This window comes from Centruroides vittatus, unplaced genomic scaffold (genome assembly GCF_030686945.1).
Source record: "Centruroides vittatus isolate TY-2023 unplaced genomic scaffold, ASM3068694v2 scaffold_1431, whole genome shotgun sequence".
NCBI classification, from domain to species: Eukaryota; Metazoa; Arthropoda; class Arachnida; order Scorpiones; family Buthidae; genus Centruroides; species Centruroides vittatus.
The window spans coordinates 712,250-734,555 of NW_027122678.1; the positions used below are offsets into that span (position 1 = coordinate 712,250).

The window sequence follows — 22,306 nt, forward strand, 5'->3', positions numbered from 1 at the left end:
TAATGAGAATATTTTTCGAAATTAAATCTGCAGTTTCCATTAAATTTAAATTAAAGTTATTTGAATATAATAGATTTATCTAATTTAATTTTCTTTCAATTATTTTCAATCTTAAAATAAATTTAAAATGTTAAAAATAAATTTGAAAGATTTGCTTTTTAATTTTATGAAACTTAAATATTATAGCTTGAAGATAATCTAAATATTGTATAAAAGTTTATTTAATGTTGTATAAAAATATTTGTAATAAGAAAGATACTTCTTATATAATGATAAATAGTAATTTTGCATAAAAATTATATAATGTTTACATTTTAATACAAAATATAGTAGACCTCGATATAGTGAATTCTTAATGGAATGAGCTAAATCGTTCGCTATATCAAGAGTTCGTTATATAAAAGCAAGAACCAACAATACACATACACATCTCGTCTTTTGATCTTTTACGAGTTTTTCTCTTATGTTCATAGCATTCTTTAAAGAGATACGTCAAAAGTGTGGAGTAAGTTACAATGTAACACTCATTCAACAGGCCATGTGCTGTGTGGATAAACAGAAAATGTTAAAAACCCATCATAACAACTAGCTACACTACAGAATACATGCACCGTTATGTAACTCTGACGTCATTTTAACACTTCACTGTTACAGAAGAAACATATGAACGACGTAAAAGTGCTGTAAGAGTGTCCATTATTCTGACGAATGCAATGCGACCTTATATGGAAGAGTTACTATAAAAATAGCTTATTATATTAAAAATCAGAAAGAAAAATGATTAAATTTTGAATTTTTTATTTGTTATTTAAGGAAATAAATACAAAAAAATTTAAAGCGAGAAACAAATTCTTCCATTACATAAGTAATTTCTCCTTACAAAAGAACTTTGGGAATAGGAGTAATCAATTAATTCAAACTGATTTTAATTTAAAATTAAGTTGAATTTATTCCGTTGGAGATCATAAAACTTTTTCTAAAGTTTTGAAAAAGTAAATAAATTCTCATGAAAGAATTTCTTTTACTTTTATTCAAATGAGACTCGAAACTTTGACTCAAATATTTTTCTTTCCTTAACTTTGATGTAAATAATAATAATTAAAACAGCTTTTTTAATGTTACTTATTTAAATATTTAATTAACCATTAAATTTAAATTAGATTAATTATTAATTGTTTTAAATTCATTTTGGAAAAACATTTCGAGTGAAATTAAACAATCAATTATTTACATAAATATTTATTTTAATTATAATTATTTTGATACAATTTTGTGTTATTTTTAAAAAATAAATAACAGTTTATTAATCTTGTTTTAAATTATATTAAAGATAATTTAATGAGAGAAATCTTACAGTCGCGTTGTCTAGCGACGCGACACGATGCGCCAAGAACAAACTAAGTTAAGCTCTTATCGAATATTTTATAAATTTTTTCTAAAATGAGCAATTATATATAGTAAAAGCTACGTTTTTGCACGTAAATTAAAAACAACGAATATTTTCTGATTTTCGCGAGCGCTATGCGAAGCGACTACGCGCTATTCGCTTCAACGCGATACTTAATTTATATGTCAAGTAATTCCAACCGCTGCCACCTGTAAACGGAGGACATTCGTTCAGATTCGTTTCTTTTTTGAAATGCATAGGAAATAACCTCCGAACAACGGCCATATTTTATGTTTTCGTCAGTGGTCGTTGTTTACAAGTTCGACTGCAATGGAATTTGGATTCAATTTGGCATTAAGCCAACATTTTTGTATTTTATTAAGATATTTATTAAAGGTTTTCTTCTTTAATTTTATAAAATATTCTTTTAAATAAATTTATAATTACATTTTCTATTATTATTATTTTCCCGACAGCAATTTTCAGGAAGAGTAAAGAATAATTTAGTGTATGAAATTCACATGTATTTTCTTTTATATTTGAAGTTTTTTAATTTTTGTAGAGAATAAAAAAATAATTTAATAAAATTTTTGATATAAATACAATTTTCTTTTGAATAAAATAATAAATTTTTGTGTTATAAATAAATATTATAAAAAATTCTTTACCGGCATTTGTAACGTATAAACAAGTAACTAAATGATAAAATATAAATTAAGTAAGAGTGTCTGGAGCTTTGATAAATGTAAAATTACTTAAATTATAAAAACTTTTTAAAGGAATAACGAATTTTCTTACTTGAAACTGTTAATGGCCGTATTCACAACCAACCATCAAGAGTTAGAATTAACCACCAATAAGAGTGCACGATCTGTCGAGGAGAAATGCCTCTTGGGAGGACTTTTTACGGGAAACTGGCTCTTATCTAGGTGTTGAACACGTGATGAAAACGCCCTGTGAACATATGGGAATCTGGCTCCTATTTAGACGTTGAAGACATGAAGAAAACCCGGAAACTTTCCCTCAACTAGCACTTCAGTAAGGTGTGGACCCGCAGTGTTCAGTAGTTTTTATCGATTCGGCTACTGTTGAGCAAAACGGAATGGTAATTTCTCAACTTTAAACACCAACTCACAATCCTTAGCTGTGAATACGGCTGTAAATGATTTAAACGACTTAAAATTAAGTTTAAACTTAATTTTTGAAAAATTCATTACACTTTTAAAGAATGTAAGTTTTATATGAGGAATAGTAATATAGTTGACTGCATAAGTAATAAGTAACCAATGTTAAAAAATAACTCAATATATGGTCAATAAAGATGTCTGTAACGTCGAAAAATTTTCAAATCAATTAAATTACAGAAAACTTTTTGATATTTTTAACTTAAAATTTTAAACAATTTAAAATGGATAATTTATATTAATTTATAAAATGGTAAAGTGCCAATATTTTAAAGGACAGCCAAATGATTGAGGCCATTAAGGTGTCAGCCAACGCTCTGAGGGATTCGGGACCCGATCAACAAAGCAAATCCCAGGAATTTTTCAAGGTTGTTTGTCTCAAATATATTGGCCCCTCACCAAGCGCTGAAGGGCCCATGACATGGATCTACGATGACATTTAAAAAGGTCTTCTAAGTATTTCTCACACAGCAGGATGGCCGAGAAATTAAGTTGACTTCCTACCGCTCAGGGGATCCGGGATCGAATCCAGACAAGTCGAAAAATAACCCTGGACTTTTTTCGGGGGTGGTCTGTCCAGATAGGTCGGGTCCCTTTGCTATTTGCTACCAACCCGGCAGCCTTATTGTTGGTCTGGCCAAATTGACTTATCCCCATGAAAACTTTATGGGGATTTTCAATTGTCGATTCTGGATCCCTCAGACAAATAAGCTGACGCATAATCCCCTTAGGCATCCATCATCATTAAAGTACTAAAGGCCTATTAAAATTTTATTAAATTCTATCAAATCTATTTATTAAATTATTTTAAAAATACGAAAAAATATTTTGTTTTGATTAAAATTATTCACAAAAGTCTAAAATGTATATCTCGAATAATTTATCGAAGACTCCGACATTCACTTGACTGATTTTCTAGTTAATTTAGTTCAGAATTAATTACATTTTTATTAATTTAATATAAATATTCTTAAAAAAATTAATATTATATAATTTTTAAAACAAAATTTAAATAATTTAATCTATATTCTAAAAGAATAGAAAAAAATATTTTTCATATAATATTCTATAGAAACAAAATGATGAATTATTAATTCATGCAGAAGATGCGTATATATATACATATATACACATATATATATATATATATATATATAATATAATATAAAAAATTCATGGAAAATTTTAAATTATATAACTTAAAATTCAACATGAAAGATTTATAAGGAACCTTTTGATACGTATAAAATAGACCCAAATAAATTATAGTTAAGAAAATTGCTCTATTTTATTTTTATAAAAAGAAATATATATATATATTTACACTTTTACTCAAAAATATAAATATTTTCATTTAAATTTTGCATTCATCTTTCATTCTCTCTCTTTCTTATATAAGTTTTATCTTATATAATTGAAAATACGATACAAAACTAGTTTTATAAATAAATAAAAAACATTTTTTTTTATAAAATCATTTATTTGTAAAGATCTTAGCCCAGCTTTAATTTTGGAAATTGTAAATAATTTTATAAATATACTGTATATCGTTTAAAGTTTTATATAATTTGATTTAAACTGTTAAATCGAATTTCGATTGTAAAGTTTATTGGATATTTTCCAACTAAATTTAAAGATAGATAGATAGATATATATGTATAAAATAAAACCTGTGTGAACCGGAATTCCACACTACTGAATATTTTTACCGGTTTGACAGGTTTTCGTTTTAAACAGGTTTCTTTAAACATTAGAAAATTCGCCGGGCTGTAAGTTTTAATCATATTTTTAATTTATCTAATTTAAAATATACGCTCTCCATCTCAAACTAATAGTGGATTACCCCTGTACATCATACTTTTCCTTTAACGATAGAATTGTGCCGGTCATCTGTCTAACACCTTTCAGGGGAAAATTTTTGAATATTTTCCTGAAATGTCCATAAAATGACTTTCTGGAGGTTCGTATATAGAAATCTAGCCCTTAAGATTTTCATATCCGGTCTCCTTTTTCATCCATCTAACTCCATTCTCGAGATTAACGGAGGACAGACAAACAGACAAACGATAGTGAGAATGTATAGGTTTTCAATTTGAAAATTTCACCCCAATTATATGTAAATTTAACAGGATAAAGGAGAATGGCAGTCGGAATTATTAGAATAATGTTACTGATATTGATATATCAACAATACTTGACATTTTCAATTTCTACTCCTTTGATAATGTCATTGACAATTTCATATGAATTATTAATACTTATTACTTATTTGTAGTGTTAACTTATGCAATTTTTGTCTGTTATAACGAGAAAAAACTGCTATGTTTATTTTCAGTAATTTTTTTCTACTCATTAATCACCTTTATGAGAATTCCACGAATACCAAAATCTTATTAATGTTAATGGATGAAGTAACGTGATTAACATTTATTCAGTTAAAAAAGAAATTAATTAGTGTGCAATTTCTATTACTATATGTTTCATTTATTACAGTACTTTACTGTTAGGCAATACGTATGAAGAATTTACATCACTTTTATTTTAATAGTTTAAAATGTGTTGTCGTGTATGCAAATTCATGCAATCTTATACTAATTTTCCATGCTTATACCTGCGTGTGCCCTGTGTTTGCTCGGGCTTTTGAAGGGGTGAATTCTAGGAGAATAAGGGCTTTATACAGTATTTTTTGACTTGAAGATTAGTTGGTGTTGCTCAGTCTTTTCAGTGGGTGGGCTTTAGGTGAATAAGGTCTAGTAGTGCTTTTTTCAGTTGAAAAACAGCTATGTTTACCTGGTGTTACTCGGACTTAAGTTAAGGGGATTTAAATGTTGTTGAGGGCGAGGACGTCCAATCACACTATTTTCTTTTAGGTGTCGAAAAATATCCGTACTAAATTTGATGCGAATACGTTGAATAATATAGAACCTTTTACCTAATAAGCATAAATACGTCCATAGTTTGATTTATATATAGGTTTTTCCAGGTTTCTAGGACATGTTTGCATCTTATTCATCAATTTTGAGAGAGAATGCGCTACATTTTTTAATAATAATCTGTGTATCACGATTTATATTTCAATGAATCCACGTTAGTAAAAGTTATGTAACTATCTACATTACATTTTGATCTTTAAAAGTTGTGTCGCCTCGTCGCTTGCGTCGTCGCGTGCGATTACGTGTAAGGCATAATATTTCAAAAAAAAAGTTTATTATATTAGAAAGTTTTAACGTTATAATTTTTTCTTACATCTATCATAAACTATTTTATCTTGTTTTATAAGTTTTAAAATAAAACAAGCTTCACATAAATATTTACGACTATCGCGCCTTCTCATTGCAAAGCGCTTGCGACACACTAAAGTGGTGCGCTTTTAGAGCCTTAAAGTACAGGAAATATTACTTATTTTATTAATTTATGGCATTATAAACATATTTCGTATAGTTTTAAATAATTTTCTATATTGTAGATCAGTAAATAATTTAGATAGAACCTACTCTAACACTTAATATTACGTCCATGCATTATAAATTTTCAAAATAATCGTTAAGATAGCATTAAAATAAGAAATTTCAGCTTTAAAATGAGTAAATTAGCTTTAAAATAAGAAAAATTCATTGTTAAAACTATTAAAATGTGTCATAAAATTATCATGGCAGCGCACATTCATCCACTTTCCAGTCTGTTTTCAATGGCCACCTGCCACGATATTAGACATAACTATCATTCTTTGTAATGAAATTATTAGGAAAGCTGTGACTCATTTTAAATACCAATTATTATTAAAAAATCATTTGCATTTTTTAACCCGGTGTGAAACAAATTGACGTAACTGCAACGAAACATAAAACCAAATATAAATGACCCGTAACACACGTGTTTGTCACAAGCTGGATAATATCAATCCATGTTTGGTAAACGTAATTCAGCATTCATGCTATTTAAACTATTCATTATTTAATTAAAAGCAAAATAATTAATTTTTGTATTAAAGATAAATTATTAAATCTATTAAATTAGTCTCGCTTTACGACCGAATTTTTATATCCCCTCACATTTACGACTTGTGTAAATTTACATCATGTATACATGCACACGTCATGTTGTACTTCTATATTGTATTATAAAACTTGTCTAAAACGGAACCTTAATAGAACTTAAACCTGCCTAAACGGAGACCAGTCAAACCAGCAAAAACATTCAATCCTTTGCTAGTCCGGTTTACACAGGTTTTACTGTATGTAATTCTAGAATACTATATTACAACTTAGTGAGGATCTGATGTGACTGGAACTATTCACAAACGTGAGGGCCCTATCTCCTCCATAAGCCATAAAAGTATACAAATGAAAGTAATAAAATAAATAAAGATAAATTATTTATTATTTATCAGATTAATAATGAAAAATCTGTGTTACACAGGTTAATAAACAATGATTAAATTTCGGAGTCTGGCTGTATCTTTGACTCCGCAATTACCCCTTGCATCGAGCCTCAACACACTAATTTTTAAATTAATTATAAGCAGTGTTAATTATTAAGTTTACTGGTTTAAAGATTAATAATGTATAAAATATATTTTTAATTTTTCTTATTGTAATGTTGATATATGATTGGCATTGATATTGCTTCTCTTATATTCAGCAAATGTACACTTGAAATAGCTTCGATTCCATCTGCCAAAAATCGAACAAATTTATGGAAATTGCACGTCAAATATCAACTTAGATCGATATTTTTGGGGTAGAAAATTGAAAAAAGTAAAGAATTTCCGTCATTTTTTATTCTAAAAAGTAAAAATAAGAGAGTCGAAAAAATAAAAGTATTTATGTGCGATATAACCTGTCTAAAACGGAACCTAAAATAGCAGAAAACTCTTCGGATTTTCTTCATTTAAAAAAAACCTGTTCAAAACGGAAACCTGCCAAACCAGAAAATATATTCGGTACCGAGAGAGTCCGGTTTACACAGGTTTTACTGTATAGATTTTAATTTAAATATATTATAATTAAGAAAATTAATTTATAGCATTACAATTTAGCCCATAATTCCTATCAAATATTATGGACTAAATTCTATAAATAATTAATTGAACAATTTACTATGTTACAAAGATATTAAAAAAGTCATTCCTATTATGAAATAGTCGTTAAAGTTTATTGATTATTTACCAATTTCTCAGGTCAAATTAAACACGAGATCATATTTAACACAGAAAATAGATTCAAAAAATTATATAACTTAATCTATTTTCACCTGACGGGGCAAAGATTTGTAGAGGAAATAGCTGACAGATTGACACACGTCATCAGACGATGTGTCATTTGTTACCATTATTTATTTTTTATTTTTTAAAGCTCAAAGTCACTTAAGCTGTAGTTTGCAACTAAAAAAAAAGTGTTAAAAATTAGAAATTATATGAGATCAGATATAATTTATTAGTTTTATTTTAATGGCATACTTATTTATGAAATTAGCTTCGTTTACATTTAGTTTACATTCAAATATATTCGTTAAATGATTTTATTTTCTTAAGAATGTTTTGATAAATTAAGAGTATAAACATTAAAAGTATAAAAATGCGAGAAAATACATAAAAAACAGAGAAGAGTAAAAGCAGCAATAGCTGAGAGAACACAGATACAAACACAATACATTACGATGTACTAAAACATACATTTCTCTATGCGTAAAGCTTGTATTTACACGTTACAAATAAACATCAAGCGCTTATACATAAATACATATAGAAAAGTTCACATACAAAGACATACACAAACAACAAAGCAGCATGCGTACACATGCAAACAACACTTGTACACAAACAACAATACAAGCAAGCACGCACATATATACTGTAGATACTGTACATTCAACAACTATATATATTGTAAATACTCCAAATATTAAATCACCTCTAAACGGCGACCACTTTTTCAGGAACGTTTCCTCTTAAAATGCATCCAAACTTAACCTCCAAACAACGGCCACCTCCGAATAACAGCCATCTTTAACGTTTCCATCACTGGTCGTTGTTGAGAGGTTTTAATATCTATCGACGATACACAATATTTTACAGAAATATATTAAATTACACTAGAAAATCTTAACACAACTTTAAAAATATTATTTTATCTGTCTTAGTGTAGATTTATTGTTAAAAGTAACTGAGAATTTTTGTTCGGTATGAAAACTTTAAAGAAAAAATACTACTTTTTAAATTGTGAACAATAGAAGTTTGAATGAGGCCAAGTGCTGCAATGTGGTTATTACCTAGAAGCCATAAGTTGTTAAATAAAAACAGTAAGGATCATATTATAGGATATTAGATATAGAGTACGACAATAGATTAGTTTTATATATATATATATATATATATAGGCCTATATATTTTTTCTGTTTTTTCTAATAAACCAAACCCTGTGTTGAGAAAACCAAAAAAAAAAAAAAAAAACATTTCGACAGTTTATATATACAATTATTATTTAATATATTTATTTAATTTACAGACTTTCCGTATCAGTCAGCGTTTGGACTTTAGTAGTGATTTCTTTGGAGAGATACTTCGCTATTTGCAGACCCCTTCATTCCAGAAGATGGCAAACTGTCTCTCATGCCTACAGAATGATTGCTGCTACTTGGGTTGGTTCTTTAATCACTATGATTCCTACTGCATGTTTCAGCAAACTGACACCGACTAGATACCCAGGTTTGCTATATTTTTTAATTAATTAAAGCTATAATTTGATTCGTTAAATGATAATTAATTACTGCAGAATCGTAAACTTCACATATATATATGAATTTCGGTATGTATGAATGCTAGTGTGTTTGGGGGGACGATTTTGTTTACCCTGTTTAAAGCTTAATAACTCCTGTGCTTTTCGTCGAAAATTTCTGAAATTTTACAAGGAACTACAGTTTAATAATATTATTTTACAGATTTACATTTAAATTCCAGAAAAGTTTGTTATAAATTTACCAATTCTAATAAAAACGCAATAATATTCACTAATAAAATTTTTCGGTTGAGTCATTATACAAAAGTTTAACTACTCGAAAGAAATTGACATTCGTATCTGTGATTGGTCAATAGACAGAAAGGCGTAGAGATAAGCGAGGTATTCGACCAATCATGTAATAAAATACATAATTTAGAAAATATGTCACAATTTTATACATTAAATAAGCTAAAATTATTTGTTGAATACATTTTTATCGTTACTTTTTATTATTTTATTTATTTTATTTTTTGAAAATACTCAGTCAAGAGGTTTACTTAAAATTATTTTAATTAACACAAATATAATAATTTCTACTTTCTCTTAAATCCAAAAAAAAAAAAAAAAAACAGTTTAAAATTAAACATTAAATTTTATTATATTATAAAAACAAAGCCCAAAATTACACAGTCGTTAATTTTACTCCCGGCATTGAATTAACTATAAAACAGAAAAATAAATTGAAAATTAATTACGAAATTTCTAGTACTAATTAACTTTATATTAAGATCTATAATAAAATTAATTCAAAAATATTTGTTTGTCGAGCACAATTTTCTTAAATAAAATTAGACAAATTGAAATATTAATCGGTTGGCCCAAAAGTCAGTTAACCGATGTGTATCGTATACTTCGGTTAATGGAATTTTGGGCCCAATATATTTATAAAAATATTACTATAATAATATAATATACTTAAATATATAAATATATTTATTATTATAGTATGGTTATAAATATAATTTATAAACATTATAGATATAATATAATATTTTTAAAGTTATAAGGTGATAATTATAAAGATAAAATTTATTAATTTTATAAAGAATTATATTATAAAAGAATTAAATTAATTAATAAAATTTAAAATATAGATTATAACAATTTTTGTGCTTTATTAAGACATTAGAATAAATATACAGCAACGAGTTGTGTAACTTTCCGGGCAAGAGTTAAACAATTGTGTTTGGCGCCATCTGTCAACAGATTTTAGTTTAAAAAAGATTTTATATTATTAATTGTTATAAAATGTGAATAAGCTTAATTTTGATGTAAAGATGAGTATCATAAAAAATTGTAAATGCTAATAACGAATAAAATCGTCAGATTTTATTCGTTATTAGCATTTACAATAAGTAAGACACTACTGGAGATACGACAAACGATCCCTTGTTATCTCCTCACCCCCTCGTCCTTTAACCACCAAAATTTATTAGCAACAATGTCATTAATACCCAAACCTCCCTGCAAAATTTCAGAAAATTTCGACAAAAGATACACGAGTTATTAAGCTTGAAATTGAGTGAACAAAATTGTGCTCCCACACACATACACAGAATAAACCCCCGAATTTTCATCTTTTCTGGACACTTCAAATTCCTCCCAGTCCAAAAATGTAAATGTATTTGGGTCAATCATTTTATACATAATATAAAATAAAGAAAAGTTAATTATTATCAATCCTATTGATAAAACGTAAGTTTTTTTAAAAAAAATTAATATTAAAAAATTTCCAACTGAAATAAACTTTAGTACAAAGTAATTTTATAGTTACTTATCTTTTAATTTCTTCTTATTTTAACAGATATTTTTTACTTTAACAAGAAGCACTTTAATTAACTAACAAAAGACTATAATTACAATTAACTTAATTTTCTTTCTTACTTTCATTTATTTTAACATTAAAAAAAAACCGTTTCGTAGACTGTTTTATGTCATTTAAAGAATTAATTTGATGACTTAAACCAAAACAAATTTTGTATAATTTTAACACTTAAGATCACACACACACTTAAAGCAATTATTTCTTTTAACATTCGACTTAATTGTCTCCTGAATGAGCTCCAGATCCGGTTTATACTGCAGACTCCACCAATTTTCTATCCTCTAATGAGATAACTTTTTAAGATGTTTCCTTATTTAATTCTTATTACACAACAATAACCCCATTGCTTCGTATTTCTTATAGATTTTACTTGTTTTAACAGTTTTCTACATTGGGAATTTATGAAGTAAAATAGTAGTATTTTTTGCTAATTAAATTATGTAAATCAAGAGGCTATTTTAATATTTAACATGTCATATTTTTACTTTCCAAGCTGTTATATATAAGAGAGATCTGTCGAAAAATGGCCTCTTAAAATTCGGAATTTTACTGTATGTATAAGTATTATTGTGTGGGATCGCGATTTTGTTCACCCTATTTCAAGCTCAATAACTCCTGTCTTTTGTCGAAAATTTCTGAAAGTTTGCAGGGAGGTTTCTATATTAGGGTCATTGATGCTGTTAAATTTTAGAGGTTAAAGGTCGAGAAGGTAGGGAGATAGAGAGGGTCACGTGTTACATCTTGAGTAAGGTCAAACTTAATGATGATTTAAACGTTATTAGCATTTGGAATGTTTATTAAACTCATATTTACCATGAAAATTAAGCATTTTGCCATTTTATAATAATTAATTTTAGTAAAAGTTATAAAATAAAATCTCAACAGATGGCGACACACATAACTTCAGTATTTCTGCCGGGAAAGTTATGCATGTCCTTGTTGTTTTTAATTAATTTTCATTAAAAATTTACTTTATTTGTTTTTATTAAATATAAAATTAATATTTGTTATATATTTAATTTTTAATAGAATAATGAATGAAAGACTAAAAAAACCCTATATTTATTATTATTTTTCAAAATATTTATTTTATTTTATATATTTTGATAATAAATCATCTACATTTAGATTTAAAAAAAAAGCGATATTAATGATAAATTATGAAGATCTCATACTTTTAAATGATGATGCGATTGACGTAATAAATTACGATGCGATTGACGTAATAAATGGCGATAACACACTTGATGACGTTATAAACTTTATAAATGACGTTAAATACTTGACGACGTTATGAACGTAGTTACAAAAGTGACCAATAAACGATCAGAATAATTCTTCCTTTCTTTAATTTCTACTAATCCACTGCTGCCATCTGATGATATTTCTAGAAATTAAAAATTTGAATTTTATTTAGAGTTTTGTGGTAAGATTTGTAAACAGAAAATTAAAAAATAAATATATAAACTATTAAATTAAACTAAACGTAGATAAATAGCAATATTCTTCATTTATGACTTTGAAAAATCGTGTTGAGTGAATCAATTTATAACCAAGTATGGAGCCATTTTTCATCAATGTCATCTTCCTGAAGGGTTTAAATGAATACAAGAATATTTTTCTTACTCGATATCGATAGCAGACATATTAGCCTGAAGCATAGAAAAGTCTTCTGTAGCAACGAGGTATTTGTTATTTTACCTCTCTAGAGTATTCTAATACTGTGGAAACCGTTGCCATTTTCGGAGAGTCTTTCATTTCTTGGCCCAGATAAGAGCCAGACTTGATGATTTTGCGCAGAATAACACACTCAACACTCACTATTGACTACTTTTATCTTTCTAACTCACTCTTATCCTTTCTATTTCATTCTAGAAGTAGGTTTTTACCATTTATTCGGTTGAAAGGTAATGGGATGAGTGGAGACAATCTAACAGTGAATAGCACTATTTAATCTTAAAATGTAAAGAAAATTTAAATTCGGCGAGATTTTCTATTTAATTAAAATAATAATAAGGTTAAAATTATTTATAATTATTTAAACTTTTATTTTTTAACTCATTTTTTCTATTTATCTCTGTATTCAAATTCTCAACGTGTAGATCGCGATCTGCAGAGTTACATTTAACAATGTTTATCGTTAGTTATATTTAAAATTTTCTAAATTATTATTGTTAAGTTTGATATAATATTGTTAAATAAATGTTAATTAACTATTTTATCTTTATTATTAATTTAGAATTTTAGCTTTTAATTTAAATTCTAATTAAGTGTTATCGGATGAAGCGCGCGTCGCGTCGCATACGTTCGCGTCGCAACTCGCGAAATATATATATACATTTTGCAGCATTAATCAATTATTGCTTAACACTATAATTGTAGAAACGTTTTAAAAAGTTTAATGATTTTGTTTGGAATTAAAATAATTTTGAATTATTGCGGGATTTTACAATGCAGGCGCGACGCGACGAGACGCGCCGATGTAGTTGCGTCGCGCCCAGAGATTTTTAACATAAAATAAGTTTTTCTTATTATATTTTTTAATAATTTAATTATAGGTAAATATAAATGCCGAGAAGAATGGCCATCCATTGAGTCAGAAAGAGCATTTAATATCTACCTGGGTGTCGAACTGTTGCTCATCCCACTGATTATCATGACTACAACATACGCTTTGATTAGCAAAACACTGTGGATTGGGATTCGAGTCGATATCCCAAAAAATCAAGTAAATATTCGACTTATTTACCATTTTAGAATATTATAATGGCATATAAAGGTAATTAAACTCTATTTTACAGATCCTAAATACGCAGAGAAGAATACTAAGAAGCAATACTTCCCTGATACTAAGAACGTTTACGATACACAATGCAATGGTGTGCATTCGGAGAATAACGTCACAACAATCAACCAATTATCACGCTCGAAACAAAGTAATAATTGGTTAGTAAGAGGGAGCAGCGTAAAGAATCAAGAAGCGAAAAAGAGGGTTGTAAAAATGCTCTTTGTTGTAGTCGTGGAGTTTTTCATCTGCTGGACACCCCTTTACATCATGCACACATGGTCACTGTTTGATGCGAAGACGGTCTATTTGAGTATTGGTTCCGTTGGTGTCTCCATTATTCATCTATTGTCATTCTGTTCGTGTTGCTGCAACCCAATTACTTATTGCTTTATGCACAAGAAATTCAGGCAAGGATTTTTAAATGCCATGAGATGTACTAAAAGAAAAAGATGGCAGTCTGCTCGAAGCAGTGACTATACAGCTACTCTGAATAGTATTTACAGTACTAGACTGGGTTCTATTCATGCGGGTAAGGATATAATTATAATAATTTGTATTGTAATAAATGCAGGATAGTTCAGACAGTACTTATCGAAGGAGTTATAGTTTTACTCTTTCTGCCCCGTGGGTACTACTAACAGGGACTTTCTTCCGTATATATCATGGATTCGGCCAGGCTTACAGTGGGTGGTGAGGGATGGGACTGGACATATCCGGAATTAATTACGCATCAAAAACTCCTGAGGTTGCTCGTTCGGATTCAAACCCATATCCCCCAGAGCGGTAGGATGATGTCTCGATCATTCGCCCGTCCCTGTCAAAGGGTATACAAATTTTACTCAAGTATCAGTGAAATCAGCATTTACAGCAAAATGTTCGGGTGTTTCCTGTACTTCGGGAGGATTATTGGCATCACTCGAACAGTCATGTCAAACATAAAGTTGATCAATCTAAGATCTTGGTTATCATTCGTGGATGCCAGTTGTCCACACAACAAAACATTTCAATTTACTGAATAACACGACAGAGATACGTGACAGGAAAGCATCTCAAGGCCAGACCAAGAAATTCCTGCTTAAACTAATCCTCTACGACATAAACACTATAACTTTTATATCTACCAAGAGAACAGCCAGTAGAAGGAGCACTCGGAGGAATCTCAAGACTAGTTCATGACATAGCGAAGAAGAATGTTAAATATTTCTACTCAACTTCAATCTTCAATTTTACCTTCAGTACTTTGAAAAACGTATCTTAAATTAGCAAAGATTTATCACAAAGTCTTTTGATTGATAAGGTACATTGTACTCGCGTCATCTTCATGGAAAGAAATCTCACAGAAGATTCTTATTTGAAGAAAATGCAAACCAGTCAACTCCCTTCAACGCTACTTCCCATTAACTAAAAATCAGTAGAATTGAGAGCAAATATATTTAGCCCATTGCTTCAAATGTCGACTCAAATGATATTTAAGTAAGATTTGTATACCTTCTCGTTCAGTTGTAATAAATCACACGGTACCGATAGTTATCTTCTGGATTATCCTATAAATTCTAGAGCTACGTGATTGATTATATACTTAAATATTTAAATAGATACTAGTTATATAACTTGTGAAAGTATTTATTACAACTTATCACTAATTGGTTAATTATTGTAGTGATAATTGCTAATTTTACAGCTGTTATTAATAACTTTAAACAACACTAATTAACGGACGAAGTTGTTGTCAGTTAAGAATTATTGTATCGAAAATTTTTCATCGTAAGTTAATTAATGTTGTAAGATTTATTTCTTATACGTATACGTGAAATCGTGGGCCTAATTATAATAATTTCCACTTCTCGTATAGTACATAAATACGTAAATTTTAGTATAAGAATGATGTTTTATTAAAAATAAAGAATAAAAAAATTGCTATCCAGATAAAATAATAGAGTCAAATAGAAAAATCCACTGTTTTTTTTTGTAGAAAGGTTATAAAGGAATGGGTTCAGATCTTCACTCAAATAAACATTTTTCATCTGAATTTAGTCCTTATAATAATCTCTATTTGAATTTTTAAAATAATTTTTAACACTTAATTCCCTACGGACATTTAAAAGAACCTTTTCTACATCTATCGTGGATTCACCAGGTCCACAATAAGGGCGACTAGGCTCATAAAGTAACTGGATATATCAAGCCCGTCTTTCATTACCCCATTATAGATAATGGGAGACGAGTCCCAAACATATTCAATCATGGTTAAATCTGTGACGGCGCGAAACAAAGGCCCAGAATGTCCCCTGCTCGTCCATCATCACCCCGTTGTGATTAGTGAGGTATAGGGCCCGACATACTCTGTGCTATCGTGGGCCTAGCTGAGTCAAACTGAACCTGCAATGGCATGTAAAGAAGGCCCACTATGAAACTACTTATGTCGTGTTCCATCCCTTACCATCTTATATAAGGTTTATAAGGGTCCTGACCCTTATAAACCGTTTTAAAGGAAGAAAAACATTAAAAAAACGTAAGAGAGTTACAGTAAAACCTTTCTAAAATGAAAACAACCTGCTTAAACGAAAACAAAATTACATACGCTTTCGCTTTACATAGGTTTTACTGTAATTAATGATAGAAAATAAATAAATTTAAAGTAAAAAATTGCTATAAATATTAAATTTTAAGTAAATTTTATACTCTAAACTCAATTGAAGTTGTAAGTATGGCTTCAGGGGGATTTATCCCTATAAATCTTAATAAAACTAAAATAATTTATTCAAAAAATTAATTAAAAATAATATTTTACATGTATTTTTAATCGTATTTAACTATTAAAAACTGTAATTACAATTTAACGTTTTAAATTAAATTTCATTATAATTAGAGACTAGAGAACAGAATTAACCCTGTTTTATCATCTGCCAATCAATTCTTTTGTACCTAAAAATTAAAAATAATAATAATAATAACATTTGTATTCAAATTTTTATATACTTTTTATTATATTTAACTAATAAATACTCTGTAATTGCAATGCCAGATGCTTAGGATATTCACACATCTTTCATTGTTGACTAATTAGACTATTAACTTCTAGATAAAAAAACTTTTTCTTATATATTTTTAATTATAAAAATTCAAATTTCAGAAATCTTAGATCAAGTGGAAGATGATTCTGTATAGAATTGGAAGGTGTTCATTTCTAAAGAGGGAAGCGGTTGGTTTGTCCTCCATACCAAAGACAACATTAGAAAGGTATCGACAGCTGTTGCATAAGGTCAATGTTTCCTCCTCAATACTCCTCATGTGTCACGTCTCGTCAGCTTTAACATCCTAACATCGTCTTTGATATTACTGAATTTATAACAGCATATTATTTAAAATATATTTATAATTCCCATCTTATTAAATATATAATCCATAGACGTTCAGTATTTTTCTCCTCCGCACAATATTTACTAATGTTTTCATTTTTATAATTTATTAAAAAAATTTATTAAACGAGTCCTCAAATTTTTTATTATTATTATTTTTAATTATTATTAAATTTAATTGTTTATATCATTATTTTTCATATTAATTATATTTTACTAATTATATAAAATTATATATTATAATCTTGATAAACTAACTCATTTATTAATTAATATTAGTGAATAAAGTTTTTACGTAAATAGATGTTGTTCTGTAGTTATTGAATGAAGCAGGAACTTATTGTATACTGTAAAATAAAATTTAAATATATTCTTATTTTTCTGTTTATATTGCTGTATAAATTAAATTAAAATTCAGTATTATGTATAAAAAATATTGTTGTCGTTATTTAATTGATAAATGCCATACACTTGAACTGAGAGTTACAGAGGGATTCGAAAGTCTCCATACAAAACAGACACGTAAAAGGATGCACGTTCAGGTGTGTTGTTTGTCTGTATATGGCAACCCCCACGTTCTGCTTTCTGAGAGGACTTTCTAAGGAAAACTGGCCCCTATTTATATGTTATAAACGTGAATAAAACAGGAAAACTTTACGCAGGCGAGGTGCGAACCCACGACCAAAAGTTTTGTAGACCGGATGGGATGCCAGCTTCCATCATCCACTATTATGACGGACGTGGCTGTTGCAAAATGTGCGAGCAAATCTGTCGTAGACAATCATACGGTGCCTCTATGACCCTGACATTATCACCACATGTACCCAGGAGAAGTGAATAAAGACTGCTTTAAATTATACCGTTGTTCAACGGTGAAATGTCCATTTGCTGTAATATTGTAATTACTTAATGGATGGTCGTTGGCAATCATAAAGTTCCATTCGATTGAAAGGCATCCTTCCTGACACGTGTTGTCGTTTACTGAAATCAATGATCGCCGAAATGATGTGATTTGTATACGTTAAACCCTATTGCGTATTTTACAATAGAAAAAGTCTAAATTTTGGGATTCATCTTTGTTCGGAGCCAGGTCAAATAGTCTTGTTTGCTGGTCAGATATGTCATATTAATATATTCAAATATCGATATAACGTCCCCCAAATAGCGTTATCCTCTTAAAGCGCCAATATATGAAAAAATACACACGAAAAATTTTATCCATAAATATTAAATAGAGAACTGGCAATTTCCTCACGCGTTACACAGTTAAAACTCTTTCTACGAACAAAATTTATGACACTGGAAGAGCAGACAACTCGCTTAACCACGGCACCAATTAGGCCTAATATCAATTGAAAAAACAAAAATTACAGAGAAGAAGCTCATATTGCATAGACTATTTTAATGAAGAACAAAGCAATAAAATTCACAATAAATAAATATATTAAAAGTATTCTATTTACAGTACATAAATACAATGTGAGTATTAAGGTGCGCCTCTAGTGTCAATCACTTGCGACTAAGATTAATTAATCGTCCTCAAAATTAATCGTAAGTGAATATAGCAAAGTTTTAATTACAATATTCAGCTAAAAGCTGTAAATATGTAAAAATGAATAATAATAAGTAGATACAATAAAGAATTTTAAAAGATATTCGGATTGTTCCTTATATATTATTTGAAGAAGATAACATTTAAATCAGCTGACTGAGTTTTCTAAAAAGTCAAAATAGCCGAAGGCAGTTATATTTATCTTTAAAAAAGCCCAGAATTCTTTTGATATCCTGATCATCCATTCTTTCAGAAAATTCAAGGTGACGAAGTGTCGATGATCCCATTCAAAACTTACGGGAATGAGACTCTGACATAGGAATAAAAACGATCGGAAAGGTGAAAATAACTGGATGAAATCGAAGTAAATCTTGTTCTATACAGTTATGAGATATCCACCAATATGAATATTTCGATTTTTGTTTATATTCTACCAAAACATCACTCGCATTAACAGATTCTGATAGACCTAACAGGGCCATTGATTGTTTGTTATCTGTCGATGGGAGACTTTCTATGAAAACTGGACCCTATTTAGGTATTACTAACGTGAAGAAAATACAGGAAATTCCAGTGTCAAGTTCGTTAGAGAGGCGCGAACTCACGACCAACTACCAGCGTGCAGTGGTTTTATCCAATTAGTTAATTAAAAACAACGATGATTTATAAATATATTAGAAGACAATTAAAAATTCGAGAAATTATTTTCCATAACTTGTGAGATTTTTCTAAGCTAAGAATTTTTATTACTTTCGTAGGAAATTTCCAAGTAACAAATTCGATATATCAAAACTTTTTATTAAAATTTCCTGAATTTTAGTAAAATATCGATCAATTTTGGATCTTTTCTTCAAAAAATAAACATTTTATCATATTTTACTCTTATGAAAAGTCAAAACAGACTTTTTAAACCTGTTTTAAAATTTATATAACCTTTCTCATAAGGAAAACGAATTAATAATTTAAAATTTACTTGCGATTAAATCACGAAAATAGTTAATTAATTAACTATAATTATCGATAATACTGTTTATGGATATTAAATTAAGAAAGACTAAAACCTAAATTCACTAAGAACGTCTTTTATATAGGGATACTGAAAAGGGCAGGTTAACAGCGCGAAGGGAGTCAAAAACCATATTTAAAAGACCAAAGGAGAGAGCATATTTTAGGAGGTCCTTCTATGGGATATTAGGTAGTATTGAAGTGTTAGACAAGAAGAAAAAACAGGAAAATACAAATAGTCAGCCCCTTGGTGTGGCTCGAACCCACGACCAACAACCAATGTTCAATGGTCATACGTTAAAATTACCGTATCGATTCGAATTTAAGATGAATTTTTTTCATATTTTTCCAAATTCCGGATATATTTTAAATTCTAGATTCTTAAATTTGAAATATTTTTTGTCTTAATTCAAAAGTCTTTAAGATAGCATTTCCAATTTATTTGCGCGAGGCGGGGGTTGAAGTAGATAAAAACCCTTTAATAGTCGCTGGTTTGCACCTAGCCAAGGGCTGACCGTGTAAAGTTTTCCAGGTTTTTTAATACCTAAATAACCAGTTTACCGTAGAAAGTCCTTTCGGGAGGGATCAACTTCACAGATCTGTCACGTGTTGCGTGTATTATCCCATCACTTCATTCCTTTTATTTTATATTTTTACTAATAACAATTTATTAACTCCTTTACTCTTTAATACATTCGTTTAATACATTTATTTATTATCCGATTTTCCTCTAAAAATTCGACTTTTAAGGGAAATTCTATCATCGCTAATATTCACTAATTAATCAGTAATTTAGAAAATTATAATTACAATTCAATTTGTTAAAGAATGAATTTATATAAAACGATTTAACCCAAAATCTTGAATATTTATTTTCTATATAATTTTTTTTTATAGTTTTATTTCAACTATTTGTCTGGTTATTCAACAGAATTTTTTAGAAATAATTTCCACAGAATTCCCAATAATTTGAAGTCTGTTAACATCGATTGATCAATTTTCAATTTCAGATTTCAATTGGTTACTGTATAAACGGTCGAATGATTACATAGAAAGAATTTCCTCGAAATAGAAATTATATGAATAAAAATTGACAAAAACGTCAGAATTTTGAGAATTTAGAAAATATTTAATCGAAAAATTTGCATTTATATAACATTTCTAACAAAATTTCCTACACTATTTTAACGTATAAAAATACGGTTACTTCATCTGCATTTTATCAATGGAAAAAATTAAAAATACCACTAAAAACCGGCCCACTAGTGGAGGAGAGAATAAGAGTACAAAACACTAGTATTTGGTCAAAGGTTCGCACCTCATCTGAGCTGGCCACGTGGAGTTTTCCGGGTTTTCTTCACGTTTGTACTCCCTAAATAATGTCCAGTTTACTATAGAACGTCCTCCCGGAGTAGATCCCATTCAGCAGACCTCCTAATACGAATAGAAACCGATATTTTATTGATTACACTGTTTATTTTAATTAATAATTCTGTAAATTGTTCTAAATAATACCTAGATACTTGAATAATTTATTTATTTGTTACGGGTTTAAATATTGGACATTTATAATGTTTAACAATTGAAAGAAACAATAAATCGATTCAGATGCTGTTGCGTGTGAAAAATAGGTAGGAAGAAAAACGCAATATTCAATCGATATTCTCAGTTTTTAATGTAGAATAATCGCAAAAACTGTTTAAAAATATTCCTATGTATGATTTAATAAAAGTTATTTTTTAAGTTGTTATAAAATAACGAAAGCAGTTAAGACATCGAAGAGAGAGCCCACCAGTGGCAAAGCGCAGGAAACTACTGAACTGAAAGATAATTGTTGCTCGGGGTTCACCCCTAATCATCAACGTGTTGAGTTTTACGAGTTTTCTTATTGTGTGTAATTCCTAAAAATGAATAGTTTCTCTAAAAAAACGTCTCCTTGGGAGGTATCCCTTGGCTGATCTACCATTCAATGTCGCGTTATCCTATAGACAAAAAGGGAATTGTCTGGAGCCCTCACCAATAAGATACACCAAACCAATCTTTTATAAACTCATTATTATAGTAGGAATATCAAAATTTAAATTTAGACATACTGAGGACCCTAGATTGCCGGTGTGTGCAGGAGCAGGCCGCACTGGCCTAGCGCAGAACTTAATACAATTGAAAATTCTTGTGGATATGTTAGATGTGCGTCTGATTATAAGCACTAGCCATCATCAGTGGTTAATTGTCAAAGCCTTTGACTCGCTCCAGGGTATACGGACCCCTATTTTAGTTTGGTTTTTCAGCCCATTCTAAATACGACTTTTGGGGGCACTGCTCACACCACCAATGCTTTGACATCCTGGTTCTCTTTAATCTTATTACTTTTTTGACCCAAAACCTTGTGCCCCCTGACCGGTGCTTCTTGTGCCTTAGCCTAGAACT

General features: G+C 29.0%; 2 protein-coding genes across 2 annotated transcripts in view; both read left to right on the plus strand.

Annotated features, from left to right (window-relative positions):
- Positions 1 to 17,471, plus strand: part of LOC136986980 (cholecystokinin receptor-like) — a 56,961-nt gene extending 39,490 nt beyond the window's left edge. The window contains exons 2-5 of the mRNA XM_067284608.1: positions 9,078 to 9,277; positions 13,734 to 13,882; positions 13,955 to 14,492; positions 17,097 to 17,471. Of these exons, the coding sequence (XP_067140709.1) occupies positions 9,078 to 9,277; positions 13,734 to 13,882; positions 13,955 to 14,492; positions 17,097 to 17,131 (922 nt within the window). The 3' untranslated portion in view covers positions 17,132 to 17,471. The remainder of the gene's footprint in view (positions 1 to 9,077; positions 9,278 to 13,733; positions 13,883 to 13,954; positions 14,493 to 17,096) is intronic.
- LOC136986986 (uncharacterized) overlaps positions 1 to 22,306 on the plus strand; it is a 461,301-nt gene that overhangs the window by 134,179 nt on the left and 304,816 nt on the right. The gene's annotated exons all lie outside the window — the stretch shown is intronic.